This window comes from Podospora bellae-mahoneyi, chromosome 5 (assembly GCF_035222275.1).
Source record: "Podospora bellae-mahoneyi strain CBS 112042 chromosome 5, whole genome shotgun sequence".
Lineage (NCBI taxonomy): Eukaryota > Fungi > Ascomycota > Sordariomycetes > Sordariales > Podosporaceae > Podospora > Podospora bellae-mahoneyi.
In genome coordinates, this window is record NC_085884.1 from 1,762,813 (window position 1) to 1,790,269 (window position 27,457).

General features: G+C 52.9%; 12 protein-coding genes across 12 annotated transcripts; 7 read left to right on the top strand and 5 right to left on the bottom strand.

Moving 5' to 3' along the window:
• Positions 1-126: 126 nt before the first annotated feature.
• QC761_0078860 (uncharacterized protein) lies at positions 127-2,332 on the bottom strand. The gene is made up of 4 exons (XM_062872819.1): positions 1,063-2,332; positions 820-992; positions 343-740; positions 127-273 (listed from the first exon to the last, which is right to left on the bottom strand). Exons 1-4 carry the CDS (start codon positions 1,759-1,761, stop codon positions 236-238), a joined length of 1,308 nt encoding a protein of 435 aa, XP_062730867.1. The 5' UTR covers positions 1,762-2,332; the 3' UTR covers positions 127-235.
• A 733-nt stretch (positions 2,333-3,065) lies between these two features.
• QC761_504820 (uncharacterized protein) lies at positions 3,066-6,717 on the top strand. The gene is made up of 2 exons (XM_062879708.1): positions 3,066-4,350; positions 4,412-6,717. Exons 1-2 carry the CDS (start codon positions 3,989-3,991, stop codon positions 6,513-6,515), a joined length of 2,466 nt encoding a protein of 821 aa, XP_062730868.1. The 5' UTR covers positions 3,066-3,988; the 3' UTR covers positions 6,516-6,717.
• A 68-nt stretch (positions 6,718-6,785) lies between these two features.
• QC761_504830 (uncharacterized protein) lies at positions 6,786-7,905 on the top strand (the record flags this gene model as incomplete). The annotated part of the gene is made up of 2 exons (XM_062879709.1): positions 6,786-6,848; positions 6,877-7,905. The coding sequence occupies 2 exons, from the start codon at positions 6,786-6,788 to the stop codon at positions 7,903-7,905; spliced, it is 1,092 nt and encodes a 363-aa protein (XP_062730869.1).
• Positions 7,906-8,151: 246 nt separating this feature from the next.
• On the top strand, positions 8,152-8,595 carry QC761_504840 (uncharacterized protein; the record flags this gene model as incomplete). The annotated part of the gene is made up of 1 exon (XM_062879710.1): positions 8,152-8,595. One exon carries the CDS (start codon positions 8,152-8,154, stop codon positions 8,593-8,595), a length of 444 nt encoding a protein of 147 aa, XP_062730870.1.
• Positions 8,596-8,708: 113 nt separating this feature from the next.
• On the bottom strand, positions 8,709-10,216 carry QC761_504850 (uncharacterized protein; the record flags this gene model as incomplete). The annotated part of the gene is made up of 5 exons (XM_062879711.1): positions 8,709-8,784; positions 8,856-8,929; positions 9,002-9,886; positions 10,048-10,092; positions 10,163-10,216. The coding sequence occupies 5 exons, from the start codon at positions 10,214-10,216 to the stop codon at positions 8,709-8,711; spliced, it is 1,134 nt and encodes a 377-aa protein (XP_062730871.1).
• Positions 10,217-10,671: 455 nt separating this feature from the next.
• On the bottom strand, positions 10,672-11,815 carry QC761_504852 (uncharacterized protein). The gene is made up of 2 exons (XM_062879712.1): positions 10,864-11,815; positions 10,672-10,786 (listed from the first exon to the last, which is right to left on the bottom strand). The coding sequence occupies exons 1-2, from the start codon at positions 11,645-11,647 to the stop codon at positions 10,722-10,724; spliced, it is 849 nt and encodes a 282-aa protein (XP_062730872.1). The 5' UTR covers positions 11,648-11,815; the 3' UTR covers positions 10,672-10,721.
• A 1,215-nt stretch (positions 11,816-13,030) lies between these two features.
• Positions 13,031-14,889, top strand: QC761_504857 (uncharacterized protein; the record flags this gene model as incomplete). The annotated part of the gene is made up of 4 exons (XM_062879713.1): positions 13,031-13,296; positions 13,365-13,484; positions 13,546-14,060; positions 14,124-14,889. Exons 1-4 carry the CDS (start codon positions 13,162-13,164, stop codon positions 14,887-14,889), a joined length of 1,536 nt encoding a protein of 511 aa, XP_062730873.1. The 5' UTR covers positions 13,031-13,161.
• Positions 14,890-15,495: 606 nt separating this feature from the next.
• QC761_504860 (uncharacterized protein) lies at positions 15,496-16,395 on the top strand (the record flags this gene model as incomplete). Its single annotated transcript, XM_062879714.1, has 3 exons — positions 15,496-15,808; positions 15,877-15,949; positions 16,019-16,395. 3 exons carry the CDS (start codon positions 15,496-15,498, stop codon positions 16,347-16,349), a joined length of 717 nt encoding a protein of 238 aa, XP_062730874.1. The 3' UTR covers positions 16,350-16,395.
• On the bottom strand, positions 15,738-19,323 carry QC761_504870 (uncharacterized protein). Its single transcript, XM_062879715.1, has 4 exons — positions 18,128-19,323; positions 16,456-18,068; positions 16,339-16,394; positions 15,738-16,257 (listed from the first exon to the last, which is right to left on the bottom strand). The coding sequence occupies exons 1-2, from the start codon at positions 18,350-18,352 to the stop codon at positions 16,467-16,469; spliced, it is 1,827 nt and encodes a 608-aa protein (XP_062730875.1). The 5' UTR covers positions 18,353-19,323; the 3' UTR covers positions 15,738-16,257; positions 16,339-16,394; positions 16,456-16,466.
• A 76-nt stretch (positions 19,324-19,399) lies between these two features.
• Positions 19,400-21,879, top strand: QC761_504880 (uncharacterized protein). Its single transcript, XM_062879716.1, has 3 exons — positions 19,400-20,494; positions 20,558-21,002; positions 21,066-21,879. The coding sequence occupies exons 1-3, from the start codon at positions 20,290-20,292 to the stop codon at positions 21,553-21,555; spliced, it is 1,140 nt and encodes a 379-aa protein (XP_062730876.1). The 5' UTR covers positions 19,400-20,289; the 3' UTR covers positions 21,556-21,879.
• Positions 21,880-22,811: 932 nt separating this feature from the next.
• On the bottom strand, positions 22,812-24,056 carry QC761_504890 (uncharacterized protein; the record flags this gene model as incomplete). The annotated part of the gene is made up of 1 exon (XM_062879717.1): positions 22,812-24,056. The coding sequence occupies one exon, from the start codon at positions 24,054-24,056 to the stop codon at positions 22,812-22,814; it is 1,245 nt and encodes a 414-aa protein (XP_062730877.1).
• Positions 24,057-24,321: 265 nt separating this feature from the next.
• Positions 24,322-27,359, top strand: QC761_504900 (uncharacterized protein). Its single transcript, XM_062879718.1, has 3 exons — positions 24,322-25,868; positions 25,938-26,541; positions 26,596-27,359. The coding sequence occupies exons 1-3, from the start codon at positions 25,089-25,091 to the stop codon at positions 27,108-27,110; spliced, it is 1,899 nt and encodes a 632-aa protein (XP_062730878.1). The 5' UTR covers positions 24,322-25,088; the 3' UTR covers positions 27,111-27,359.
• The last annotated feature ends 98 nt before the right edge of the window (positions 27,360-27,457 follow it).

Below are 27,457 nucleotides of genomic sequence, written 5' to 3' on the forward strand. Positions count from 1 at the left end.
TACACTTTGCCGCAGATTTGAGCCAGTCCTTGAAGTGGGTGTCATTTAGGGGCCATGTCGCGTTAGGGTTGTATAGTATCAGAGGCAGGCATCACCAGATCTCTCCTTGTCTCGGAACATCAAGTCAACAAAGCAAAATCATGTTTCATTCTCTCTTCCCCGTTCAATTTTCTAGAACTAATAACTCTCATGATGGTACACCACTCCCTCATCTCCTGCTTCCCCGGGGGGCCTTTTAGCTGGCAGCAGTCTGGCCGGGCATAGCCTTGATCCCTGTTGTTGAAGACACTCTAGTCAGCTTTTCATCTTCACCAAACATAAAATCATGACAGCAAAACTCACAGTTATCACCGGTATCCTCATTCACAATCTTCTTGATGGTGCACCTGTTCATCGCGGCGACATTCTGCGACTTGAGCGGCCGGCCGTTCTCGCACGCGTTGAACATGCACGAGTGGTCCATGGCTCTCTGGAGGGAGTCGCCCTTCCAGCCGAAGAGGTAGTCGGCGTGGGTGCCGTAGCCCTTGGAGTCGGTGTAGGAGAGGGTGAAGGGGTTGGCGCCGCCAGAGGGCCACATGCTGTTGAACTGAGTCGTGTCCCAGAGGGTCTCGTAGGCGACCTGGGGCATGCGGACGGGGTGGGAGGCGGGGCAGGGGCCGGCATTTTGGAAGGCTTCCTTGCCGGTGTTGTACATGTGTGATTGGTGGTCGGGGGAGTCGACGTTTTTGCCGTCCCAGCAGCTGGTGAGAGGGGAGGGGGGGTTAGCGGTTGGTTAGGTAGGGGAGAAGGCGGGAGGGGGGGATAAGGGTGTGGCTTTACGCTGGGAAATGGTGGACTGTCATGATGCCGCCTCTGCAAGGCTTGGTTGGGAAGTCGGAGAGCTCGGGGAAGCGGGTGCCCTTGTTCTCGAGGCATACGAACTTGAGGCCGACATTGGCGCGGGAGCCGCTGAGGGAGGTGGTGGTTGGGTTGCCGACGACCATGCGGAAGCCCTGTAGTCACACGGTTAGTATTGCTTGCTCCCTTCCAGGCTCATGTGGCTGGCAAAGGTCTGGTACTTACGGGCGGGAACGATGTGATCTTGACATTGCCGTTCGAGTTGAAGTCCTGCTGGGTGTAATAGACGGTCATACCACCGTTGATGCCGTTGGGCAGGGCTGTGTTCTGCATGATGGGGACACGCTTGTAGGTGCCGTTGGGGTGCTTGAAGAACATAACGGCGGTCCAGTAGTTGGAAAAGTCCTCGCTAAAGGTGCAGGTCGTGCAAGTTCCCTGCTCACCAATGTCACCGCTCATCGAGGCGTTGAAGGCATCACCACCGACAATTTGGTGAAGATGAGCTGAAGGAAGCGCGCCAGGCTCAACGAGGGGGTCGAGACGCTGGATGGTCAAGGTCGAGCATCCGAAGCGCAACGCAGCCTGGGAGGGCGCGATGAGCGCAGAAAGAGTGAGCCACTTCATGGGTTTTTTTTTTTCCTTGCCTATTGTCTTTGCCACGAGAAAATAAAACACAAGGAGCAGGAGTAGGGACCGTTGCTGGATAGAACAGATCCAGAAGAACACCGGTATCCGGGGTGCCTCGATGCGGGCATATATACCTACATACACTCGCTCGCCTGGCAAAGCTCTTGCCTCTTTTGCAGTTTCTCTATAGTACATTGGTTTTTTTTTTGAGCCGTGTCGTGCCGTGATAAGAGGTGCCGTCCTCTGATATATCCAGGATCGTCTATTAGATGCTAAATTCTGTATTTGCCCGTTCATCTATTTAAAATGCGGGGGTGACAGTGCCCTTGACCTTTGACAACCGCGCCGGCAATTCAACCCATACCAATCAACGACGCCTCAACTCCCAGAAACACTATCCGGGTTCCGAGCCTGTAGGTGTGTTCATCACTCCGCTGGCCAGTGAGGTGAGTGATGGAAAGGGTGTTGAAGCCCAATTTGATCTACCACGTTGCTGTCGTCGGCTTTTGCCACGGCCCAGACAACTCCTTTTTGGGCGACTGACATCTGCCGGTGGTGTTGCCTTTCAAGGAAGAGGTCTTGTTATAGCAGCTTCGGACCAACCAAAAACCGTGGCGGACAAGATGTTTATATTTTCTTTGATCATGCTATTTGTTTCGATTGGTTGTCGTTTCCTGCGTGTCGCTACCGTGATCACCATCCGGGACGGCTGCCAAGCTTTTCCCTGAACCCAGATACTGGGCAGGTTTTTGCGTCGTGGTCGGCAAAAGCAGAGATGGGTTTATGGGGGCTTTAAGCTATTTGCTTGATCAGCATGGCTGTTGGCCTGCAGAGTAATACGGCCAGACCGTTGAGCGATCTTTTTACCGATGGATCTTGGCTGGACTCGACAGGATACATGCAATCTCGCCATAGTTTTTTTTGGTAATTCGTTGTGCTTTGGCACCCGATTGGCAGGTAGGTAAGGTAGGCACTCTTTCTCTTCAAGGCTGGCGGCTTCTTTGTTATCAACCTTTCTTACGGTAAACAAGACCAACCATGTTGTCCCCGTGAGAGTGCACGGTCCAAACAAGTTGTGTTTTGTTTTTGTTGTTTTAGTCAGGGGTTCAGGGGTAACAATAGCATCACATACTTGTAAAGTTGTACATGCTCTCAAGACGATGGGTTGACGGTAAATCAGGCCTACTTGCCTCTAGACATGGATGAGTAGGGCATGAGGTTTGCATTTTTGCTCTGGATAAAGTCCAGCCTTCGCTGCTTCGATGCATTTCACAAGTCGCAACCGATCGATATTCGATGCCTTGACACATGTGAAAACTGCAAAGACCTTCTAACACTCACCGATATCAATCATTGATTCCAAGTGTGTCTGTCATACGGTCAACACACGTTGTGGGGGCGAATCAGAGCAATTTTCAAGGCAGATGCCGGCTGGCAGACTGTCGACTGGATTGATTGTTAAGCACCCAACTAATCACATTTGAAAACAGAATTATTCAAGCTGGAATCAGCAAAACTAAGACAGATACGGCCAACAGTTCCTGACTCTGTTCGCGGCAGGCAAACCAGGTGGAGAGGAAGAGGACGCTCACCAGCGATAAGATATGGATTATGGAAATGTTGGAAGGCGGGGAGATAAGCAACTTTTTTGACATCGTGACAGGAGCGGGCGGCCAAGAAGTGGGAGAGGAGACCCCGCATTGCACCACACCCCGGTTTCTTTGCCCATTTCGGACCTTATCTCTTCACTTGGTGCTTGAATTATCGAATGGCCTAGTCACAAGTTCACGACACCGATAGGACATGTTTCCCCGTGTCTTTTTCTTTTCCACGCCGATCCGGGCATCGCTGGGGCCGGGTGACGTTGGTTCGGGAAGCTGGATGCCGAGCGAGCGCAACTGAGCTCAGACTTCGGGCCTGCGATATGGGCTTTAGTGATGCTGTCTCCAACGACCCCACTGCCAACGAGATTCCCGGATGACACCCAGGACTCACGTCAGATACCACCTCAGGCAGTCAACGGTGTATCTTCAATGCTTTCGAGTGTTTATTTGTCGAATAATGATTTCTTTCTCCGTGCTGTCGGCCGAGTATGCTAATTGCCGGTGCAGAGGTTCATGTGGATTGCCACGCTGGATCGCGACTTTAGTGAAAGGCTTCTTTGCGTAGCCAGGTCGCTAACGTGGGGTTGGGACTAACTGTCGCTATGCAGTCAGCCACTCAACGGTGAGCATCCTTGATGTGCGGGGTTATGTTCCTGCAGCAGGGGTCTTTGAAGGCTGCCAACCATCATGCTTCCATTGGAGGATTCCGGGTGGATGGTAAGGGACGATATCTGGGAGAGCTCCGATAAGAGCTTCAGTCAATTGGGGTTACGATGGATATGGCCATGACGGATCTGGGTGGGAGAGGGTGAGAAAGATATCATAAAAGGTGTCTTCCCCGGTCGTGACCAGCATGGGATTTTGTCCCTAGACCTTCAAGCTCCTTTCAGTCTTTCTGCCCACCAGAGAAAGCATCAGTCATGAGTTTCTTCGACAGCCTGAGCCCTCGGGCCGTGGCTACCTCTGCCCTCCTCCTCATCTCCTTCGCCCAAGATGCCCTCGCTCGCCCCAACCCCGACCCCAAGGCTCCTTGGGTGAAGAACACTGGCTTGGGCAAGAAGAAGATGGCCAACCACCTCAAGCGTGCCATCATGGGCGACAGGAGAGCTGTCGAGACGCCCTTCTGCTCCGAAACATTGGCCACCGAAATCAAGGCCCCCAAGCCGAACGTTTGGGGCCCTCTGGTGGACGTCGAGGTTGCTTCTGTTGTTGAGTGGCTTTTCGCCCAGGCCGATCTCAACCTGACCGTCACGGAAGAAGCGGGTGGATGGGATAACACCATGTAAGAACCGACTGCGCTACAGCAAGCTGGTGGTGGTTCGTACTGACACATATCTGCGCAGTCAACTTGTCGAAGCCATGTGGCCAAACAAGACTGATGTTCTTGCCTTCGTGGATGGCGATGGCCCTGCGCCGACCAAGTACGCCCACGTCGTTCTCAACAACCGTGCGACGGAAACCCCCCATTACGCTGATATTATCGTTGGACCCTTGCCCCTTGACAATGCTACTGCCAAGTGGGAGCCCCTCGAGTATCCCTACACGAAGCAGAACGGTGGCAAGGTGCGCAACCTCGATGCCGATTCCGACCGCCTCTACTCGGAGTGGCTCTTCAAGATCGGTGCCTCCGTCGCCGACATCACTCTCGATCTGTGGAACGGCACGGCCATGGGCTTGGAAAACGACACCCTCTCCATCTGGGGCATTGACCCTCTCTGGCAGGATGACGGCGAAATCATCCGCTGGGACACCTTCTGGAACATCCCTACTGGCGACTTTGATGACATGACTCTCTTTCCTCTTGGCCTCTACTTCAGCAGCGAAGTCAGCGGCAGAGACCCCAGCAAGTGGGAACTTCGTGGGTGGCTGTACAACAGCGTTTTCTATGCCACTACTGAGGAGTTCCGTGCTGCCTACTGGTCTGAGGACTTCGTCAAGAACGGGCCCAACGTCGATGGCGACTGGGCTAGAACTGACAAGAACGGAGAAACCCCTGAGATGGACAAGGCCCAGGGCCCCGTCATTGTTGCTCCCGCTGGCGCTCGGTTTGCCGTTGATCACAAGGAGAAGTACGTCGAGTGGATGGACTGGAGCTTCTATGTCGGCTTCAACCGCGACACTGGTCCTGGTCTTTTCGACATCCGCTACAAGGGCGAGAGACTCGTCTATGAGCTGTCCCTCCAGGAGGCTTTGGCTCACTATGCTGGCAACGACCCCATGAACTCCGGCACCGCTTACCTCGACAGCTTCTACGGCTTCGGTCCTTACACCTTCGAGCTTGTCAAGGGATACGACTGCCCTGCCTACGCCACTTATATGAACACCTCGTTCTACGTCAATGAGGAGACTCGCACCCACATCGACAGTCTCTGCTTGTTCGAGTACGTGGCCGACTACCCGATGCAGAGACACACCACCTCGGACTACGTCTCGGTCACCAAGAACACCTATTTTGTGATCAGATCCATTGCCACCATTGGCAACTACGATTACCAGCAGTCCTTCTCCTTCTTCATGGATGGTTCTTTCGCCGTCGAGGTTCGCGCTTCTGGCTACATCCAGAGCGCCTACTTTGCTGGCAATGAGGACTACGGCTTCAAGATCCACGACAACCTCAGTGGTTCCATGCACGATCACGTTCTCAACTTCAAGGCCGATTTCGATGTTCTGGGCACCAACAACTCCATCGAGCTCATGAGCATGGTCCCAGTTTCCAGGTCCTACCCCTGGTCCGCTGGGAAGGTCCGCAACACCATGGCCCTTGAGCGCAAGTTCATCGAGACCGAGGATGAGTCCCGCTTCAACTGGGGCCCCAACTCGGCCACTCAGGTCTTGATCGTCAACGAGAACGAGAGGAACAAGCACGGCGAGATGCGCGGCTACCGTGTGCTCCCTTACATGGGCACTTCTCACTTGACTGTCCAGAACAGCACCAACTTGGGCGTCGCTGCTCAGTGGGCCAACCATGACGTCCAGATCACCAAGTACAAGAATTCTGAGCAGAAGGCTTACCACGCCTTCAACACGCAGGATGTCCATGATCCTCCCGTCAACTTTGACAAGTACTTCGATGGAGAATCCGTCCGCAACGAGGACATTGTCCTGTGGCTGAACCTGGGCATGCACCACGTCCCCCACACGGGTGATCTCCCCAACACGGTGCAGACCACTGCCCATTCAGGCATCCAGTTCATGCCGTCCAATTACTTTGACATTGACCAGAGCAGACGCACTGTCAACCAGGTCCGCATCAACTACTTTAACGGCAGCGCCGAGGTGGAGGAGTTTGGCCAGTTCAAGGCCGGCAGCTCCGAGGGCACTTGCAGCACCTGCAAGCTCAACTACACTCCTCTGGAGCCCGAGCACCAGGGCTACAAGGGCGATGTTGTCATTCGCAAGTTCCCCTTTGACCCCAACAACCCGTTCTATGCCACTTCTGGCATCTAAGATGGGAGTGATGATCTGACATGATTATGATTTATGCGGGGATGAATGCCAGGGAGGTTGGTAGTTGATAGACATACCTTATGATTAGATGTAGATGGCAGGCATGTTCAGGGCATGATGTAATGTGGTGGATGGTGTTTGTATGCTTTGGATAGTGCTTTGATGAATACAAATGAAGAAGAATTTGAATATCTGTATCATGTGTCTTGGGCTGCGTTGTGAAAAGTGAGGAAATACCTTGACTCCGGTGTACTAGCTGCAAAAAAGGTTATGTACTTGAGATGTGGATCTCGCAATTGCATAAAGCGCACAATTCCAACTTATGCAATGCGCCTGGGCCATATTTGGGGCTGACACACCCCACACAGCACTTGGGCACCACCTGTTCAACCTCAGCTCACTCGTGACTCCCGCCCTCAACTGCTCAGATACACAAACACAAATTATTCCGAATCTAAAACCGTTACCCATCACACTACCATTGACCTGCCCAGTTTCACCATCGTTCACCTCAGCCATGACCCAGATCACTCGCCATCATAGCTTCCCCACCCGCGCACCTTCCAGTCAAGCCACGGATGTTGAAGATTTGATCCAAGTCGAGCCTATACCTATTGGAGATGACCCGCTTCCTCCTTACTCTCTCAACAATGATCACCCATCTTCCCGTGACACTGCCCTGCTTCGGTCCGACCCAAAAGCCCCTCAAGTGTCCGTCCAGCCACCACGAGAAGAGGTCTACAACGGTCCACCCCGGCTGCATATCCTCGCGGCTGCCTGGGGAGGCGTGATTGTGACGCCAACTATCAAATCCCTCATCCGGACCAGTCCTCCACCTCCTCATGGCGTTGGCTGTCAGATTCTACAGCTCGAGATGCGCAATATGCACAGTCTCCTCCAGCCAGACCCAGCTTCCGGCACCTACAAGGTTTTTAGTCTCGTATACCGATACGATGGCGACGAATATCCGACCGTTATGAATCTGCCCGAGACGATTCGCCCATCCCTTATCACCATCGCCAAACCCTCTGCCGTATCGCAACTCGGTGGTGCCAACATTGGCAACGGTGGCTACCGAGCTACCATAACACAGCCGTGGCGGTCCATCACCTCATCCTCGTCTTCATCAGGTCCGAAGGTGGAGATTCTGGCTGTCTTTTACGGCAAGAAGCGCATTGAACATCCGGCCGTGCTGGAGGAGCTAGCAAACTACTTTGAGGGCCGTACGAGGCAGATACGGATGACCAACACATTCTTCCGCGGCGACACGTGGCCGTACACGATAAAATCCTGGACCGTGTACTTTCGCTTTGTGGGTTCCAGGGCGGGCGTGCAGGTGGTTACGGGGTGGGAAAATCAGGCTCTTGAGCAACCGTGGACTCGAGACTGATGACACTGTCCCACCCCACAGATGGAATTGATGCCTTGTGCATCCGGCAGTAATGGGTAGGTTTGCTTGTTTGTGTCACTGGGTTTCGATTTGTGTCAAGACTCCTTGGAGAGGATGACGTGGGTAGGGGCAAATGTGTCATACCTCTCTCCACCCGTTTGATTCCAGCGGTATAAGTGGATTGAATACTTAGAAACATGGATGAATGATTTCTTGGGAAGCCAGTCTCACACATAATTTGGCAGGATGGCATTATCCGTGTTCACTTTGGTTTTATTGTTTCTCTTTTCCAGTCAGGCAAACGCACAGCATAGAAGATGGGAGCCATCGACGTTTTACAAAGCCACCCGTCCACCGCTTACTATCCCGTATTATAACAAGACCTACGCTTGCTTTCTGGCGACAGCAGAGGCAACAACAACATCAACAAAAATACCAGCAACAAGAGTCTCGGTCATTCCCATCGATCCGATCTGGACAACCCTTCCGATTGCGAGCTTGACAGGTGATCCTTTTTGCATCAACGAAGCGGCACCTCATGAAGGGATCGGGAATCATTGCGTTTGTCAGAACGGGGAGACTTTGAGCGTTATTCCGTTCGCGACGGGGGGTAATGTTTCGGACTATCAACCCTGCGCCTACACGACCGTCTACCCGGATACAACGACATCAACCTCAGCCAGACTCTGATCACTTGTACAATGAGTATTCTATAGATGAAGGATGGCGAGGGGAGGATTGTTGGGGATTGGGAATCTGTATTATTATTCTTTTCTTTCATGTTCACATCAGAAAAACATAGTCTACAGATGATAATCTCTCTGGCTGGTCACCTTTGGCCCTCTTCGGCCCCACACCTGCTCGATCTTCATGTCTTCCCTGCCGCTGTGTTGGTCTGTTAGCAACCGTCTTTCTATCTATTTGACCGCCATAAAGGGAAAGAGACTTACTCATCCTTGAAGTTGATATACGGCTCCGTTACCCCTTTTGCCGTGTCGGGGTTTCTGAAGATGACGTTTTTGGTCTGTTGTAATCACTTTTGCGTCAGTCACATGCTCCCACATTTTTCCTTTTTGCTGTGTCGAAAAAGACTCACCAGCCCCAAAGTAAGATGAATCCCAGCCGGCGCAACCTCCAACTGTTCCTTCGCCTCTTCCCCCCTGACCAGAGCAGTGATGTTCCTCGCAGCAACACCAGCCTGCACCATCCCCGGCTTTGCGGCCTTGTGAGCCCCGCAGTCGTTGATATCACCCACGGCGAAGAGGTTTTCCCACGGGCCACCGTCGATCTGCATTGTTGGTTTGACTTTGACGAATCCATTCTTTTTGTTGATCACACCATTTCCAAGTGAGGATCGCAACCACTGGTTATTTGGCGTTTGGCCTGTCGCGGTGATGACGAAATCAGCGGTTAGGGTCCGCCCGTCTTGGAGGTGGACGTCTGTTGGTTGAGCTGTGAGGGGGAAGCCACGCTCGGGGATAATGACCCTGCTTTCGGTGATGAGGTTGACGCCTAATTCAGCAAAGCGAGACTTGATTAAGTCGGAGAGGGACGGGTGGTAGGCTGGCATTAGGTTATGTCGGGAGTGAATCAGGGTTATGGGTTTGTGGGGGTAGATTTCTTTGAGATCGCACGCCATCTGGACTCCTACTGCGCCGCCGCCGATGATGATGATGGAGGGGGCGGTGCGGAGGGAGGATTGGCAGGATTGGAGGAAGGTGATGGCGCGGGGTTTGGTGTTGTGGGGGATCGTACCGGGGGGAGAGAGGTTGGTGCCGGTGGCGGCGATGAGGTGGGTGAAGGGGACGGTGGTGGAGCCTTGAAAGGGGGTGTCGATGTGGAGGGTGGAGGTGGTGGGGGAGAGGGAGAGGGCTTTGGCTTGGATGACCTCGTGGCGGGAGGGGTCGGGGGAGAGGGAGAAGGTGGTGGTGTAGGGGATTAGGCATTTGTGTTCGTGGGAGGGGAGGATGGCGAAGCGAGGCTGGGAGGAAGGGTTAGCTGGGGAGAGGAAAGGGGGGTGAGAATGGGTGAGACACGTACAAAGGCGAATAGATGGTGGAAGTGTGTGTGGGGTTCGATGAGGAGGACCTTTAGAAATGTTAGTAATAGGATCGTCACAACTAGAGATAGGGTTGTCCTTACACGGTGAGAGGAGGGGAGGAGGTTGGCTAACTCTTTTGCCGTTGCCTGGTCAAAACAAAAGGGGGAGGTCAGCGATGGTGCCCCTGAATGGACCCTAACCCTGAACAAAACTGACCACTCCGACGTAGGAGCCGCCGACAACGACAACATTCTTAAACGCTTGTGTCATGTTTGCTGTGCTTTATTTCAAATTCTTGATTGTTTTCTCGACTTTGTAAGAGAAAAAAGCTGGCGATCTGTGCGATGTTGTTTCAGGATGTGGCTGTGGGTTTGATGGAAGGGGACCTGGGAAGCTGTGGGCTAATAATCTGATTGAATCTTTTACTCTGAAAGTTGGGACAGTCGCGAGGAAGTATCAATTTTATGGAAACAAGCTCAAGCTAGGATTCTACTCTATTATTAAAATACGGCCTGCGCTTTCAAGCATTGATCCCTTCCTTCAAGTCTCATGATGGACTGCGCCAAACAAGGGTGGGGACCGGCTTCGGCTTCGGGTTTATCATGGGTTAACTATTCACCGCAACAAAGTCCTCCAGTCAACGTTTGTTTCTCATAACTAGCAATTGAGTCAAGATTTTGCAACTACATTCTTGTAAAATAGCTGCCGTTCCATCAGACGTCCCTCCTTGACTCATGGACCCATTTTGTTGTCTGGCCCCCCGCTGACAGGAGACTCAGCGGCCGCCATTCCTGTGGTGTTCTGGGTTGTGGTAAATGTTTTCCTCACTGGCCCCTTCGACTGAAACGTATGTGTTAGGAATGTCCTCGAGTCATTGTAGTCATTGCAGGATTAAGGAGGTTGGGGGGGGCACCTACGTGGTATTTCCTTTTGGGTGTGCGGCCAAAACTTCTTCCTGATTATCTGCTCGGCAATCGAAATGTCCTTCATGGCTTGATCCTTTTTGAACTTCTCGAACTCCTCCTCTTCAGTGCAGTTGCTGTTTTGGCCCTGCTCACTTTCAATGTCCTCCTCAACGTGGTAACCCTCGTGTCTCACGGATCCGTACGCGTTAGCGATGCTAACGAATTGAGCCGGCTTGGGACTCGGCCTATGGCGATAGTGATTGATCTGGTTCTCACAGACTATGGTAGGATCCCGGTGTCCTCCGCATGAGGGTGAGCCGTTGCAGTAGGTGTCCCAACCAAAGACAAACGATTGAGACCTCTCTGGCATGTAATAGATATGGCCTGCGGGGGAGGGGGCTCTGTAGTCATCCATACCCTCAATCATCTTTTGGGCGGCCTGGTTAAGCATGGCGGCTGAGCAGGCCTTTTGATAATATCCCAGGTTGCAGAGCCAGCCCACGACGTTCTCTCCATCTGGATGGTCTGTTTTGCAAATGGCCTTGCCGCCCAGTTCCCAAATGAGGTAACGATCGTCGCACCAGTCTTGGAGGCATCTGTGAACATGGCGGACCCTGGTGAGGTTGATGTGATGTCCAGAGTGAACTGGATTCCATGAGGGAAAGGACTGGACCTTTGGGTCATCGGCAGGTCTGGGCACCGATGGAGGCAACGGATCATCTGGGGAGGCAGTAACTCCTCCAAAGAGAGATGTAACCGCGGCTAAAAGCCATGAACTAGACAAGGAGTACTTCATTGAGACGCGGTCGTCAGAGTGATGTGGTGTTTTGAGCGAGGGGAAATAATCCAGTTCAAAAGTGGCACGGAAGGAAAAAGCTTTTCTCGACGGTATTAGAGTTTCGAATTCAGACCAGGTGTCCTGATCCGAGAGCACAATCTGTGATAGCTTAAGGTGTGGTCACGCCGCCATGGCTTTTGTGTGTATCGGTTTTTAGCTGATAAAGTTGACGCCGTTGGACTCATGCCGTATATCATGGCTTGCGTGCTTTTTGCAGGCCGGGAGGCACGACTTGGGCTTTTCTACCTTCTCTCCTTTTCTTTCTCCCAACTCCCGGTGTTCAACTGCGAGTTGGCCAGTCGTGCAACATTACTGCTCCCGCTTGACTTGACGTCTTCGACAAATCCCCAACATGAAGTTGTGGGTAGTGTGGTTCGGTATCCTCTGCAGCACTCTTGCAGGTGCAGCTCCCAGCTCACTGCAGACTCGGCTCGTCACTCGACAAAATCCGCCTGCGACCCAGCCAGCTGGGCCTCCCAAGGCTAAGCAGCCCCTCAAGAGCAGATGCAACAACGAGTGCCTGGAAAGGACCTATGTTAAAGTTGGGTGTTCTCACGCTCATGACTGGATGTGTCTTTGTGTGTATGTGATCAACACATCTCTCAAGCATCGATTCAATGCTTACAACTTACCAACCCTTAGTGAATTTGATGGGGGACAATGGGACATCGCGAACGCTGTTCAGCAGTGCTTTCTAGACAATTGCTTGGATGCCGAAGACAGGTAAGCCTCTGACTATTTCCGCCGTGAATCGACCAAAACCTGATGCATTTCTAGGATGTCCTGGCGAGGGATCACCAACAGTCATTGCGGGCGGGACATGAAGTCTCTATCGAAGCTCGACGTGTGGGGGATTCTGAGAAGTAAACAAGAAAGCGAAAGTGGACGAATAGATGGACATAAGTAGAAACCTGGAATAGAGAGCCATGGGTGGAATGCATAAATACCTAGTAAATTCTTTGTTTTTATTCACCAGTGATGTATTCTTCCCCTGCACCACTTCCAGTAGCCGTTGCCCCTGAGCAGCCTACCCCCAGGTTGCCTGCATGTATGTGAAGCTTCAGAGAACTGAGATTCATGTTCCTGTTCCTGTTTCTGCTCTTGTTTCTGTTGAACTGTCTAGGTTCAATGAGTTCCGCTTGGGGATCTCCAGGCCAACTGGCGGCAGCTGCTGAACGAAAATGGTGAAGCACTCGGTTGGAACCGTTTTAGCGGTGACTACCCTCTTCGTATCTCACGAGGGGTCGATTTTCCCTCTTCATGGTGGCGTTACGGGCCCGGGGTGGCGGCATGAAGCGAAAAGTTTAGATCACCGCACCCGAGGACTTATCCAGCCGGGCAGTCACACGGTGCTTTACTTCTCTGACTTCCTTTCCCATCTTTTTCTTCTGTTCCCATCCTCGACTCTTCTGATCTGGCCTGACCAAGGCAACAGCCTCCTATCGTACTCGCCGATCATCCTCTCGACTACGATGTTGGCCTCCCTGTTGGTGGCGGCGGGCTTCTCAGCATCGGCTGTGGCAGCCCCGTCAACTTTGTATCCTCAGACAAAATGCATGGATGTTGCCAGCAAGATCCAAAAGGCCATTCGCCATGGATTTCCTCGCGTAGGTTGTCCTCCAGAATATGCGTCTGGATCCATGATGTGCTAAGTTTGGTGATATGTGACGCGCAGTTTGTGACTGTCGATGAGAATCGAAATTGCAAACCTCAATATCGGCTTAACAGGGGCGAGTGCTGGGATCACATGAGCCCCGACAACAATTGCAAGGCGTACTGTGAAACAAGCCATGGGGTGAGTGCTGCCGCCGCATCACGTCTTCTCCCCTCGCCCCCGACTAACTGTTTACCACAAGTGGTATTGGGGCCACCCGCGGGTCCTGGGCGTTCGGAGCTGGCACAACCCATGTCAACGAAGCGATAGTTGCGGGATCTCTGTGAGTCTCGGTGGCCCAGTCGGCGAAGCCACGACCGTCATGATCAAGGACGAATCTTCCACTGGAAACAGCACCACTTACAAGGATGGAATATCATGGAGCGATACATGGACTGTTGCGGATACCTTCAACTTCGGGGTAACCGGCACAGCCGGTGTCGGTCTGTCTAATATACCGCTGTTTGATGGGATTCCAATCATGGGAAAGGCCGGTGTGGACATGACATCGGGTTATACACACAGCGACGGCCAAAGATTCGAGCAAAGCCGAAAGCGGAGTGTGGATTGGGAGAGTAATGTCAAGTCTTCTCAGTCGTATGGGATCACGAGGACGCGGCAAAGATCCCTCTCATACTCTACAACCGGTAGTTGGTCAAAAGACGTTTGGGCCAATGACTATTGTGGCAGCTGGTTTGCGGTGCCGCTCTTGGGGATGTAAGCCCGACCATGCCGTCTTGCTTCCACGCCGAGAGATTGTGTGCTAATGTTTGAGCGTAGGAGTTGTGGCAGAGCAGCGATGGGCGACTTGGTGAAGAATCCTCTCAATAACCACACTCGATGCAATCTCGACAAGTTTGGATCGTTCGACGTGTGTGCCTCGTATGGGTTCAAGCACGAGACCGTTCCCGATGAATCTCGCACCAGGACGGTATTTGTGCTGCGCGACTGCAAGCGAGGTTTTATCCTCCCTGGCGAGTGGCAGCAACATGAGTTTGCCTACAGCACCATTTCGTCCATGCCTGAGTACTACAGGGACCACATCTCGAGATGGGGCATCAGAAACCTGGACGAGAAGCCCGAGGACGATGAATGGGTGTTCCAGAGACAGATGGACCAGAAGCTCCACAAGTTCACAAAGAACATTGGCGTTACCGACTACAACTTCAAGTACTGCGGAGAGGGCGAGTACTGCGTCCAACTGAAATTGACCAAGGATCGGTGCTATGATATCCCGCGTGGCTATGTCAGTATGCCCGATGAAAGCCCCAAATCAGCCCACGTTGTTTCGGCCACCGTCATGCCCGGCCACTGCTGTATGCTTTTCTCCAGACACCAATGTCTTGGACAGGCACAGCGTCTGCTCCCCGGAGATACGAAGCTGGAAGAGGTTGCGTATGAGGGTCTCGCCCACAGTGTTGTCTGCAATGCGAGTGAGTATTGCCGCTCTCAGACAGACGAAGGTTATAGCAGCGCCAGCGAGGATGACCGTGGATTTCCAGAATTGATTGGGACGGCAAAACTTCTTCGGATACCCTCGGAGTAATGAGAAGGAGTTAGATTGGAGTAGATGGGAGGATCTGTGAGCTCGTTTGCTAGGTATATTGCTAGATAGGCAATACATTCCAGGAGTCTCTTGATAAGGTAATCGTGGCCAAATGACTACATATCAACATATATCATATTATAATGCCAACTCGCTGTTGCTCAGAAAAACCCAACCATCCGTGACGTAGAGGCCTGAGGTCCAGACCTGTGTGAGTTTTTTTAGCATGTACTGGATTGTACATTTTCTTTGTCAGCCCAGAAGCAGGCCGCTTCCGCCATTGCGATGATAACGCACCACAATCCAAAGTTCATGCTCACGATCAACAGTGATTCTTGCGATTCGTTAACCTCTTCGTATCAGGGCGAAGACAACACGCACACATCCATATCTCGCCGGAGAAGACAGATCTAGCATGATTCGCAGCCAAAATCCACGAATTTGTTGATTGTGGAGAAGAGGACAGGTAGGCTAACTACGTACTTCCAGAACACGAAAACCTAGATAGAGTCAAGCCTCGGACCAAAGCTTACAGTGGCCGGGTCGAAGACTATCTTTAGAAGGTTTGGGCAGGCTCACAAAGATGGACCAAATGCAGGCTTCTCGATGACAACCAGTTTTTTTCATCCAGCTGAGCACAAGAAAAGCAAAGAGCCCCTCTGCTCCATCCCCAAAAAAGGCGAGACACTCTTGTCGAACATGCCTCGGAAAGCGTCAACATACCTAGCAATATTCGAGATGGGTAGGCTTACTGGGCTTCTTCTTGCCTTGCTTTCGCCCCTGTGTGTTCTCGGCAGTCCCAAGACTGTCGCGGCCTGTGGGAGCACTGGCTTGTCGCTCTTTGCTGAGGCCAACTATGAGGGTCCCTGCCAGGCTTTCTCGCCTGAGACTCTCGACAACACACACCAGGCCAGCTGCGGTATGTTTCTCTTTCATTGTTGCCTCCAGAGGCTCCACTATCTAACCATGATCATTACACCCCAATAGTGGACATCAGCCCCTCTATACCAGTGAATTCCATCTACAAGGGCTCCTCCCTCAGTTGCTGCTTCTTATACGAGTAGGTCTTTTGCTCCACATCTACAGGCTCTCTTTCAATCTGTCCATAACTGACGACTGCAAACTACAGAAAACCCTGTCCGGACCCGTCGTCCCCGTTCTACCCTCAGCGCCCCAATCTTGTGTCTCAGCGAGTCTTTGTCCCCGGCATCTCGGATCTGTGTCGTTTCGGCTGGGGGGAAAAAACTATCAAGTCTATCGTTTGTCCCGACAAACACACTTGCGAGTCCTTGAAAGATGACATGTCTACCACGAAACTCACTTTCTTCGTTGAAAAGGAGATTGAAAATCCATTCACTGGGCGTGTAACTAAAAAGAAGGAGCCGCAGAAGAGGGAAGTCAGTTTGAGGGGGTACTGGTTAGATTTGCAACAGGTCAAGGGTCACAAACGGGCCATCTGAGTCCGAAATGTCAGGCCAAAAGCCGGGGGAAGACTAAATGCGCAGCTAGCAAACTTGTTATCAGTCTATTCCCACCTTCCCACAGGCAGACAAGGGAATCAAATACAGAAAACAAATTTACAAGCTCTTCCTATCCTCCTTGATCAAATCCGCCGCCTTCTCCGCAACAGCATAAACCACACTCTGAATATTTCCCACCGGCTCCAGCGGGAACACGCTCGCGTCCACCACCCTAAGCCTCTTGGTCCCGTACACCCTCAACCTCGCATCCACCACACCGCCCTGCTCCCTTGGCTTCATGGCGCAGCTGCCAGACACATGAAACACGGAGATCTGCCTCTTGCGGACAATTTCCTTTGCCTTTTCCAGATCCGTCGCCACAAGCCCCTCCGGCTGCCTCTTCCCCCCGTCCTTGAGTAGCTTGCCAAACGGCGTCGACTTGTCGACGAGCCGCTCGACAAACTCGACGCCGCGGGCGAGGAGCTCCATGTCGAGGAGGTTGGAGTTGTACTTTGGGTCCCATACCGGGGCGGCGTGGACGTCGGGGCTGGAGATGTGCACGCTGCCGCGGGAGAAGGGGTGGTTGAGGATGGTCATGACGGTGATGTAGTTCTCGGGGAGGACCGGGAGGATGTACTCGGCCATGGACTTGGGGACGTCGGGGATGGAGACCTGGGTGGGGAAGAGCAGGAACTGGAAGGTGGCCTCGTCGGAGGACTCGACGAGTTTTCTGATGGCTTGCGCGTCCGGGGTGGTGAGGGTGTGCTCGTGGGAGGCGAGGAGCTCCTTCTTGGCCTCGGGGGAGACGATGCCGGAGCTGTCGACGAGGGGGGAGTAGGCTACGCTGATGGTGCTCTGGCCGAGAGGTCCGGCGCCGGAGGCCTGGTACATGCCTACCAGAGCGTTGAGAACGTTGGGGTCACGGAGGACATCCCCTGACGGGGTCGTATCGGCGACCTCGAAGCTCTGGCATACAATGGGGTGGTCTTGCACGTTCTCGCCCACGCTGGGGTTCTCAACAATGACGGGAATGTTGTGCTTCTCGAGGATGTCCTTGCTTCCAATACCGGAAAGCTCCAGAATCTGGGGTGACTGCAGGGTACCAGCCGACAGGATGACTTCAAGGTTGGCAGATATCTGCTTCTTCTCACCATCCTTGGTCAAAATCTCAACACCAGTGGCAACAGGCTCATCTCCCGTGGTGTCAAAGACAATCTTTTCCACCAAAGTCTCGGTGAGAACCACCAAGTTGGATCGCTTCGCAACCTCTGGGTTGTAATAGCCTGTGGCTGCGAAACTTCTGGTGTGTGTTACTGGATCAATGCTGGCCTGATTCTGGAAGGCACCCAATGCCCTTCCATCACGAGGATCCGTGGTGACCTCCAGGCCTTGTCCAGCAAAGGTCTTCAACCAAGCTTGGTTGGTTACATTGTAACCTTCACTGAAAGTGACGTGGATGGGCCCGTCACCTTTGGCGAGGTCCTCATTGTGATAGGTTAACCCGCAGAGGTCCTTGGATGACTGGGGAGGAGTGTGGACGGTTGCAAACTTGCGCAGGTAGGGAGCAAGAGAGTCAAAGTCCCAGCCCTCGTTGCCCAAGGCTGCCCAGGCGTCAATGTTGCCCTTGGAAGGATACAACAGCATGAGGAAGTTGAGGGCCGAGCTGCCACCAAGCATCTTCCCACGAGCTTGGTTGATGACCCGGTTGTTCAGGGTAGGCTACGAAACATGATCAGCAAAAGGCCCTCCTGGTCAAGAGAGCGAGTGGCACGACCTACCTGGGGTGTTGATGTGAAGTTCCAGTCGTATTCATCCTTGCCGTACAAGCCGGCAACGAGACCTGGGCAAAGAACCAGGGGGTCACTGCTACGGTCTGCACCGGCCTCGATGACAAGAACACGGACATCGCTGTTTTCGGAGAGCCGGTTGGCGATGACGAGGCCGGCAGTGCCGCCGCCAACGACGACATAGTCGAACGGCTTCTCAAGGTCAACAGCAGCCATGATGTGTGATGGGAGGTTTGCTGATGGTGGGTTGTACTGAACAATGTGGGCGCTCTCGGCAAGATGCGGGCTGGATGTCGCTGAAGATGCAGAAGAATGGGGCACCCAAAGCTGGACAGATATGGAAACAGAAAGGGGGAGCTCGCCAATTGTATGCACAAGGGGGAGCAGGCAAGAGATCTCGGCTTCGGCAGTTCGGGGATGACGAACAATTAGGGGTTCGCAAAGCGGATATCACCAGGCTCGCAACACGCAGCAGAGAGGAGTCTGGAGAAGTCGGTATGAAGATCAGCCTCGTTTCAACCGAGTATGTCGCGAACGTGGTCCTTTTGTTTGCTTCAGTTCCCCTCTCGAGCCAGTCCCCCAGCCCCCACTGGGCCATGCCAATGGTTCACCACCGCCGACCCCCAACATGGTCTAAGAGTGTGTTTATTCAGGGGCCGCCCCTCCACACCTCGGTGTCGTGAGTCCCAGAAATGTGGGCGTTCTGCAGGTGTTCTGCGTGTTCTGCAGGTCAGTGGCTGCAGTTGGGGACGTTCTGGCTCGACAATGACACCCGCAAGCACGCCAAATTGGTTGAAAAAAGACTGGGGTTACACTGGGGTCATGAAGAAGCGAGAGATATCCTTAGAGGTGGGCAGACTCGAGGTGGTATGGAGCGGCAAAAAGAGGCGCAGATCTGCACCAGGTAATTGGGGCCAGGGTTAAGGGCGGGGTATCGACTATTGTTTGAATGGCACGATGGACTCGTCCAGCTCTCGCGCTATCGACGCAGCAAGACGGGAGTCAATGGGAGACTTTGAATTCACCATGCCTGGAGGTGATTTTGGGGCACGGAAAGTGGGGGTTAAACAGGAAGTGATTGCCCGGGGAAGCCATCCGGAAGAGGAGATATTGACGAAGACCTCAAAAAACGACGTCTTGAACCCCACACAGCTCAAACAAGCTAGCCCATGTATCCTTGCAGAACAAGGTCTTTCTTGGATTTCGTCCGTTTCTTCGTCCTTGCTGTCGTCTGCTGTCAAAGACTTGCCAAGATCCCTTGTGCTCGGGCACGCCGTTGATGGCTTCCGCAGTGGAACTTGAACGCGCCGTCCCTAGTATTGCAACGGTTTTGTCTTACCGCAGCGGCCATAAAAATTTATATTTTCTGTGTTGGAAGCCGGATGAGAGGAGCTCTTCGTGGTCCAGAGATTTGACCGGGCATTACTATTCCTTTGAGCCAGTTGTGCCAGTTGTGCCAAGCTGGAGCCAAGCACACAATATTATTTCTCAGTTCCACCCTGCCCTGACAGCACCATCACATCACTCACATAAGCTTGCATAGACCCAAAATCATCAGGTACAACCGAGGCTGGGCAGCAGAGCTTTCAGAAAGCAGGCCACATCTTTATCCAAAGACCCCGAAAGACTTCGCTTATTGCTTGACCAGTCTCGTTTCTCCAAGAGGAACCCAGACGGCACATGCACGGCACAGCATCACTTACACCCCCCGGTCGAATAGGTGTGCTTCCTCTCAGGGGCAATGCAACGCCCTTCTGCAGTTTAGTATTTTTCTTTTCTTTCTTGAAGATGTGACTGCTACCCACACGAGGCACGACGTGCTTATCCTGCTGCTCATCTTTTCTTTCTCGGGTCCTGACAACTACCTGGGTTGCTTGCCGGCCATGCCCCAGATGCCATATTGAAGATCTTTACCTTTTTACTTTAGCAATCCGTCCCCTGTTGCTTACACTGCTCCCGAGCAAGTGGTGGACATTAGCAACCTCTCCACAGTGATCTGAGCATTGCCCCAGTTTCTATCTTTTCTCTCTCCTTTCAAGGACAGCTTCCTTGCTCAGACTTGGGATAACTGCCGTGGCCTTTTCTCACTAAAAGGAAGGGGACCACTCCCTTTGGCCTCCCTCCCCTCCATCTTGTCAGATCAACATTTCAAGATGTTCGAATACGTCGAGTTTCCGATCCTCCCGATCGTCAAAACCCATCTTATCATCAACTGTGTACTAGCCGTCATAACTTTGGTGATCATTGGGCTGAGACTCTTTGCTCGCTTCCTGACGGGAGCTGGCCTGTGGTGGGATGACTACCTCATTCTGTTTGCCGTCCCTCAGGGTATGGCCATGGTAGTGATTCAGGGCCTTTGTAAGTCGAACGACCCTCCCCTCGCTCTCGAGACAGAGGTGTACTGATATTACCTTCTTTCAGGGGCACCGATGGGTGTAGGATATCCAATGGCCGAGACCGCTCCAAATATCGAACACATCCTGAAGATGCTCGTCTCATACGAACTGATTTACGCGACATCCATCAGCACCATCAAGCTCAGCGTCCTCATCTTTTACCTCCGTGTCTTCGTCAACAAAACGATGCGCATGGCCACCAAGGGCGTCATCATCTTTGTCTGTCTCTGGTCTGTTGGGAATATACTGCAGGTGTTTCTGATTTGTCGTCCTTTTGCCGCCATTTACACCGTCGCTCTGATGCCAACAGCGCAATGCGGTGACCAAGTCGGATCTTTTATTGCTATTGGCGCGTTCAACATCATCACCGACGTGTTGATCCTGACGCTCCCGATTCCAACGGTGTGGACTCTGAAGACCTCCAAGGGCAAGAAGATCGCCCTGACAGCCGTCTTCTTGGTTGGTTTACTGTACGCGATTCCCTCGCCTTCTCCTTTCCGTTCACACATCTAACAAATCTCTCCCCCTTCCAGCGTCAGCGTGGTTGCCATGATCCGCATCGTAACCCTCACCCAGCTGGACCTCGTCAACCTGACCGAATCCATGGTCTGGGCCGACTTCTGGTCCGCGACCGAGCCCAACCTCGGCATCTTCTGCGTCAGCCTCCCCATGCTCGGCACCCTCTGGACTCGCTATTTTTCTCGCAAGAGCCCCTCCAAGCTCGACCCGTATCACTCCTCTGAGAACGGCACCAACGGCACCAACGGATTCAGCAAGCTGAAGAACAGCTCCAACCCCGGCACCGACACGATCGTGATGGAGGATTTGTACGCACCGAACAAGGAGGTGTATCACAAGACGGACGTTGCTGCTGCCACGCCGGATGGGGATAGGGCGGGGACGCCGCTAAGGGCGAATAGCTCCGAGGAGGCGCTCACGATGCAAGTGGGGAATCATCGGAACTATCATAGGCAGCCGGAGGGGATTAGGGTGCAGACGAAGTGGACTATTTCGGTTGATTAGAATGGTGTACAACAGCTTTTTTACCTGCCTACACATACATCTACGGGCACAGTTTCTTGTTTGTTGGCTTACGGCTTTCATTAGATACGGATTATTGGATTGGAGTGCAAATTCTTCATGTACATCACCATTTTTGGATACTCATACTTTTTTTTTTCGTTTTGGGAGGGGGGGGACACGACTATATGAGTGAGGTGGGAAAAACAAGGCTCGGGAAAAAGCATAATCAGTTAGATACGGCTACCTACGGATACCTACTACTAGAGAAATCAATCACATTAAAGACAACAAACACTCAGCTATTCAGGGTCTGCTTTCACGGAGCAAATCATCGCCTGTTGTCCAATAGGTTTCATGCTTCATTGGGACGTTTTAAAGCATAGCTAGTGGACAAGTTGGCTGTAGTAGGATGAGGCGTAGCAGGATGAGGCTCAGCGGCACAAAGAACGCAGAGATAAGCGGACGGAATCCCAGAGGATGGCACAGACTCTGCCGCACGCCGCAAGATGCAACGATCGACGGGGTTGGCTCCACGCCGCTGGGGCACATACACACATCGCCGCATCGTCGGGACGAGGGACCCAATTGAGAGGTTTTGCTGGTGGCGTTTGCTTGGTATTCGGATTTGTGCGAGACTGATTCTTTGAGGCAAGCAAACAGTGGACTGGCCGTATTAGGTCAATGGTGGATCTTGAATTCTGGTTGGTAGAGATGTGAAGAGGACAGTTTTGGGAAGCCCCTTTTTATTTATACCCCTATTCTCCCCCTGATGTGGCAACACATAGATACCTTACTGAGTCAGCAAGCGACTAGCTAACGACTATGCGTAGTTGGTACAACGGCAGGCGTGTTTGATAGAAACCATAGATTTTGAATTGTAAAAGAAATCTAGAGAAGTAAATTGTGTACATATGTCTGGCCACACACGTGCAGAAACGTGTAATATTCACCAGCTTCTGTAGTCCAAAGTCCGAACTACAAAACCGAGACAGTGGTGATGGCACAGACCGTCTAGTAACGTCCATAGTTTCTTGTAGATATTTATAAGCAGTCTAGAACCGATGGCTGGCGGGTATGTGACACCAATGTTCAAGCTAACGATTCAAAAGAGGAAAGACGCGAATCAAACCCAAGCCAACGTAGGCAAGCATGTGACCAAACAATAGCAATCAATAAATCCGGATAGCTGGTATACAAAAACGAAAATCAAACCGTTATCATTTCTATCATGATCTCGCCAGCTGCTCGCATACACTTCATATCTTGGTCCCCGGCCTCGCCAACGCTCTCTGCTGCCGTATCGCCGAACTGCTGATCTTCGCCGAGAAATTCTCTTCTGTTTTGGTCCCCTCTTTCTCCTCCATCACATCCTCCGCATCCAGCACATCCACCTCAAACACCTCCAACGTCTTCCACCCCTGTTCAGCCCTCTTATCATTCACTGCCTTGCCTCCTGACCTCGTCTCCCCAGACACAACCAACGCATCAACATTCTCCACCGTGATCGTCGGCCCAAAAGGATCTTGAATCCTGACACAGTGAACAAGAATCGTCCCATCCCTAAACCAAGCCTTGACATCGCCGTCCCTTTCCTCCACTAGTCGTGGCTGCTGAGTGTCTTTCCATCCTCTTTCCCAGAGCTCGAGAATCCGGGACAGAAACAAAATCACATTCCTCGCTCTGGTTTCCCAAGACTGGACGAACTCGGCATACTTTTTGTTTTTCAAAAGCTCATCGCCTGTGATGCCGATGATGTAGGTGCAAGGTTGCATATTGGCGTCGTCTTTTCTTGGGACTTTCAACAACAGCGCAGCGGCGGTGAGGAGAAGCTTGTGACCTGGGTGTAGATAGTCAAAGGTTCCACCGAGGCAGACGACAGGGACCCCCGGCGTCCGAGCGGGTGTTGGGCGTGGTATGTTTCCTTTGGGGGCAACATTCATAGTGATGCCCCCTTCGACAGGAATCAACTGCTCCTGCAGCAATGTTTGCCTCCCCTCAGCGAGCTTGAGATAGGTCTGATAAAACTGAAGCCCAACCTCGCTTCGGACGTGGAAGATGTAGTTCCATGGGTGATAGGCCGAGGCAAAGGTTGCGAGGTCAATCACGGTGGTGTTGTTGGTCTCAATGGCAGGGCGGAAGTCTTCAGTGAAGCGCTTGTTGCGGTTGTGGTCAATCAAAACGACTGTGGCATCGACTGAGTTTGGCCCGCCGTCAATTTCGGTGCCGATGCCAAGCTGAGCAGAGACGACGGAGATGATGGTGTAGATGCCGGCTACCAAAGCCTGGGCTTCGGTCCATGACAGGGTCTTGGACCGCAAGAACTGGCCGTGCAATATTGGGCATTCGACAACTACGGTGAGTTTAGAGGCGCCATTTGGTCGCTTTAGCCTTGAGAGTGCAGCAGTGATGGATGGTCGATATGCCGTGTTTAACAACGAGCGACTTGAGGGGTCGGGAGGAAATGGAAGCAATAGCAACGATGGTAGTTCGTCTCGAGGCATGGTGAATAGCTATGACTAGTTGTGTGGAAATTGGTGATAGATTCAAGATATGTCTGGTGGCAGATGTTGAGAGTATAATACAGGTGACGGGACGTTGTTTAGCGGGACGTTGAGATGGGCCACTGATGCACAATGATAACCGCGGTTCGTCCTCAGCGCTGCAGATACCCGCTCGGCTGGTCTGATTGGGTAAGGTAACAGGTAGCGGGAACACGTGAGGTCCGCAGTTGTTCTCCCGCCGGGTTTGTTTCTCCAACTCCCTCTGCTGTGACGATTGAAGCTTCCGCTGTTGCTGTGAGGGGCCTGAAACGAAGCAAGCTACCTATAATCCAGCTTGTTGTTAGCGGAGCAGCCGGTCCACCAACCTCCAAAAAGGCCGCGGGGCTACCCTGGGTAGAAGCAATGGTTCAGGCAGGAAGATGCACATCACCCCAGAAGCCATCCGCTGTGTATGTCTCGCTGTGTGGCTTTGATATTGACCATCATTCAGGTACCCGTAGGTCGTTAGATTTGAGTCAACAAGTGGCACCCTAGATCAATCCAACGCGTTAGAGACCAGCCGCAGACACCTGGTCAGTGCTCAGTAGGCGGCTGGCGATTCGCGACTTGGCGGCTAAGGTAGTAGCTCCTCGGTGGCTGGATTGGGTGCACGATTGCTGCCAAACCGAAACATCACATTTGGTCGCCCGGTTTAGGAAATCCCCTCTTCAGCATAGGACAAGTCCTGCGATCTTCTACCACAAGCCAATTCTGGGCTCTTGGGCCCAAACAGCCACATCTCGCGCTGAAGACGCGACACTGACACCGGTCCTGCATTCCGGTCGCAAGACGGAGCCACGGTGGGCGGACATCGCATCGCTCTGGCGCATCTCGAACTACGAACCACCCCGCTCCCCCCCCCAAACAAGTACTCCAACCATCCCCCGCCTCCTGCCGCTGCTTGATTCGAGTCGACCCTCCGAACAACCAAGCTCGGACCCGGCACCGAACCTCCTGTGTGCTGCGCGCTGAATTTTGAAAGTGTCAGAGACCATGAACCAACAGCAGCAATACCAGCAACCGTCGCGGCGGACAGACGCCTACTCGTCGCAACACGACGAACTCCACCTGCCCTCGTCATCCAGCATGACCCACCAAGGCCAACATCCCCTTCAACAGCAGCAGCAGCAGCTTCCCACCCGCCAATATTCCTCTGGGCCCGGCGTTCCTCCCCATATCAAGCTCGAGCAGTCCCCAAATCCTCAGCAGCATCACCACCAAAGCGCCGGTGTAGTGCCCAACGTGCTACAGCCGGGCGGGCTGCAAACCAGACCTCCTGTCATCTCGTCAAATACCGCTCCGGTCCTGCCTACCATGCAGCAACAGCAGCCACCAGACTACCAGCCTCATCAAACACCAACAAAATCCAACTCGATGAACCTGTCGCATAATTACCCGCGATCCAGCCCCGCCGCTCCCTACGAGGGCGGGTCCGGCTACTCTGCCTACGCTCCCAACACTCCTGGCGGTGCCGGGAGCTCTTCGCAGTACATGTCGCCAACCGATTCAAAATACAGCCAGTCCTCGGGCTCCCAGCGCATCCCATCCAATGCGCCCCTTGGTCTCGCTGACATACGGCCCCGTGCTGACTCGAGTCTTTCCGATGGCATCCCCGGGACCACCTCCTACGAGCATGCAAACACTCAGTCACGTACCAGCAACTACATGGCCCCATGGGCTCTCTATGCGTTCGACTGGTGCAAATGGGCTCCCCAAGGAAACAGTGCTGGGAAAGTAGCTATTGGGAGTTATTTGGAAGATGGGCACAACTACGTAAGTACATGCGAGCAATACGTCGCTGCTTGGAAATGTCTTCTCTAACTGGTTCACTTCCGATGGTAGATTCAAATTCTCGACGCTCAAGTGTCTCCCACACCGTCTGACATCTACTCGCCCGCCGGGTCGAGGTATACAATGGACTTTACTAGAATCGCTGAAGCGACTCACTCCTATCCCGTCACACGTCTCCTGTGGGAGCCTCCATCGTCACAAAAACAGTCAACCGATCTTTTGGCCACATCCGGCGACCACCTCCGCCTTTGGTCTCTTCCTTCCGATCCTCAAGTTCAGACTCCTGGCTCCTCGATAACGTCAAGAAACGGCCGTGACATGCCGATTACGAAACTCACCCCATTGGCTTTGCTCTCCAATTCCAAGACACCCGACCACACAGCACCCCTGACCTCGCTCGACTGGAACACCGTGACCCCCAGCTTAATTATCACGTCCAGCATCGACACTACCTGCACCATCTGGGATATTCCATCCCTCACGGCCAAAACTCAGTTAATCGCCCACGACAAGGAAGTCTACGACGTCCGTTTTTGCGCCAACAGTGTGGACGTCTTTGTGAGCTGTGGTCAGGACGGCAGCGTGAGAATGTTTGATCTGAGGAGTCTGGAGCACAGCACCATTATTTACGAGCCAACCGGAAAGGAAGAAAGAGGTATACCTTTGCCCCCATTTCCTTCTTATTTTTAAACTAATATATTTGTTCTAGACGCCAACGGAGGTCGCATCTCCCCCACACTTGCCCAGCAAACAATGTCCCACCCTCCTCCCCTCCTCCGACTGGCCACCTCCCCCCACGACCAGCACCTCCTCGCCACCTTTGCCCAAGACAGCAACGTAATACGCATCCTCGACGTGCGCCAGCCAGGCCAGGCCCTCCTCGAGCTCCGCGGCCACGGCGGCGCGCTTAACTGCGTTGAGTGGTCCCCTCTGAGGAGAGGAACCTTGGCCTCGGGAGGTGACGACTGCCAGGTGTTGATCTGGGACCTGCTGAACAACAACAACACGTCCAACGCGGCCACAATCTCCACCAACGGGGCTGCCCCGCCAACGGGCGCTCAGGCTGCTGCAAGCACTGATAATGTCAGGAGTCCGGTTGCTGCTTGGCAGTGCGAGTACGAGGTGGGCAATCTGGGGTGGGTGCCGCACTTGGCTGGGGGGGAGTATGGGGATTGGTTGGGTGTCAGCGCCGGGAGGGGGGTTTGGGGTGTGAAGTTGGGATGAAAGGGGAACGATAGCGACAAGAAGAGAAGAGGTTGAAGGATTATGATACCGTATGAACAACGTGAATGAAATTGGATGTTGGAAGGAGGGGGGGAAATGAAGGAATGTTTGATAACTAGTTGGGAGGTTTCTGACGTTGGGAGGCTAAAATGAGAGGAGGTTTGTTTGTGATGCACGAAGAGAGGAGACAAAGGCAGAGAGGGACAGGAGAAGAGGCATCAAAAGGGATAGGAAAGCAAGCATTACATACCTGATATCTATAGACGGAATGAGCCTGTGTACTGCTTTGTTTTAACCCTTGAGACCGTAGATTATGGAATAGGTACATGCTGCAGCATGTCTTTACG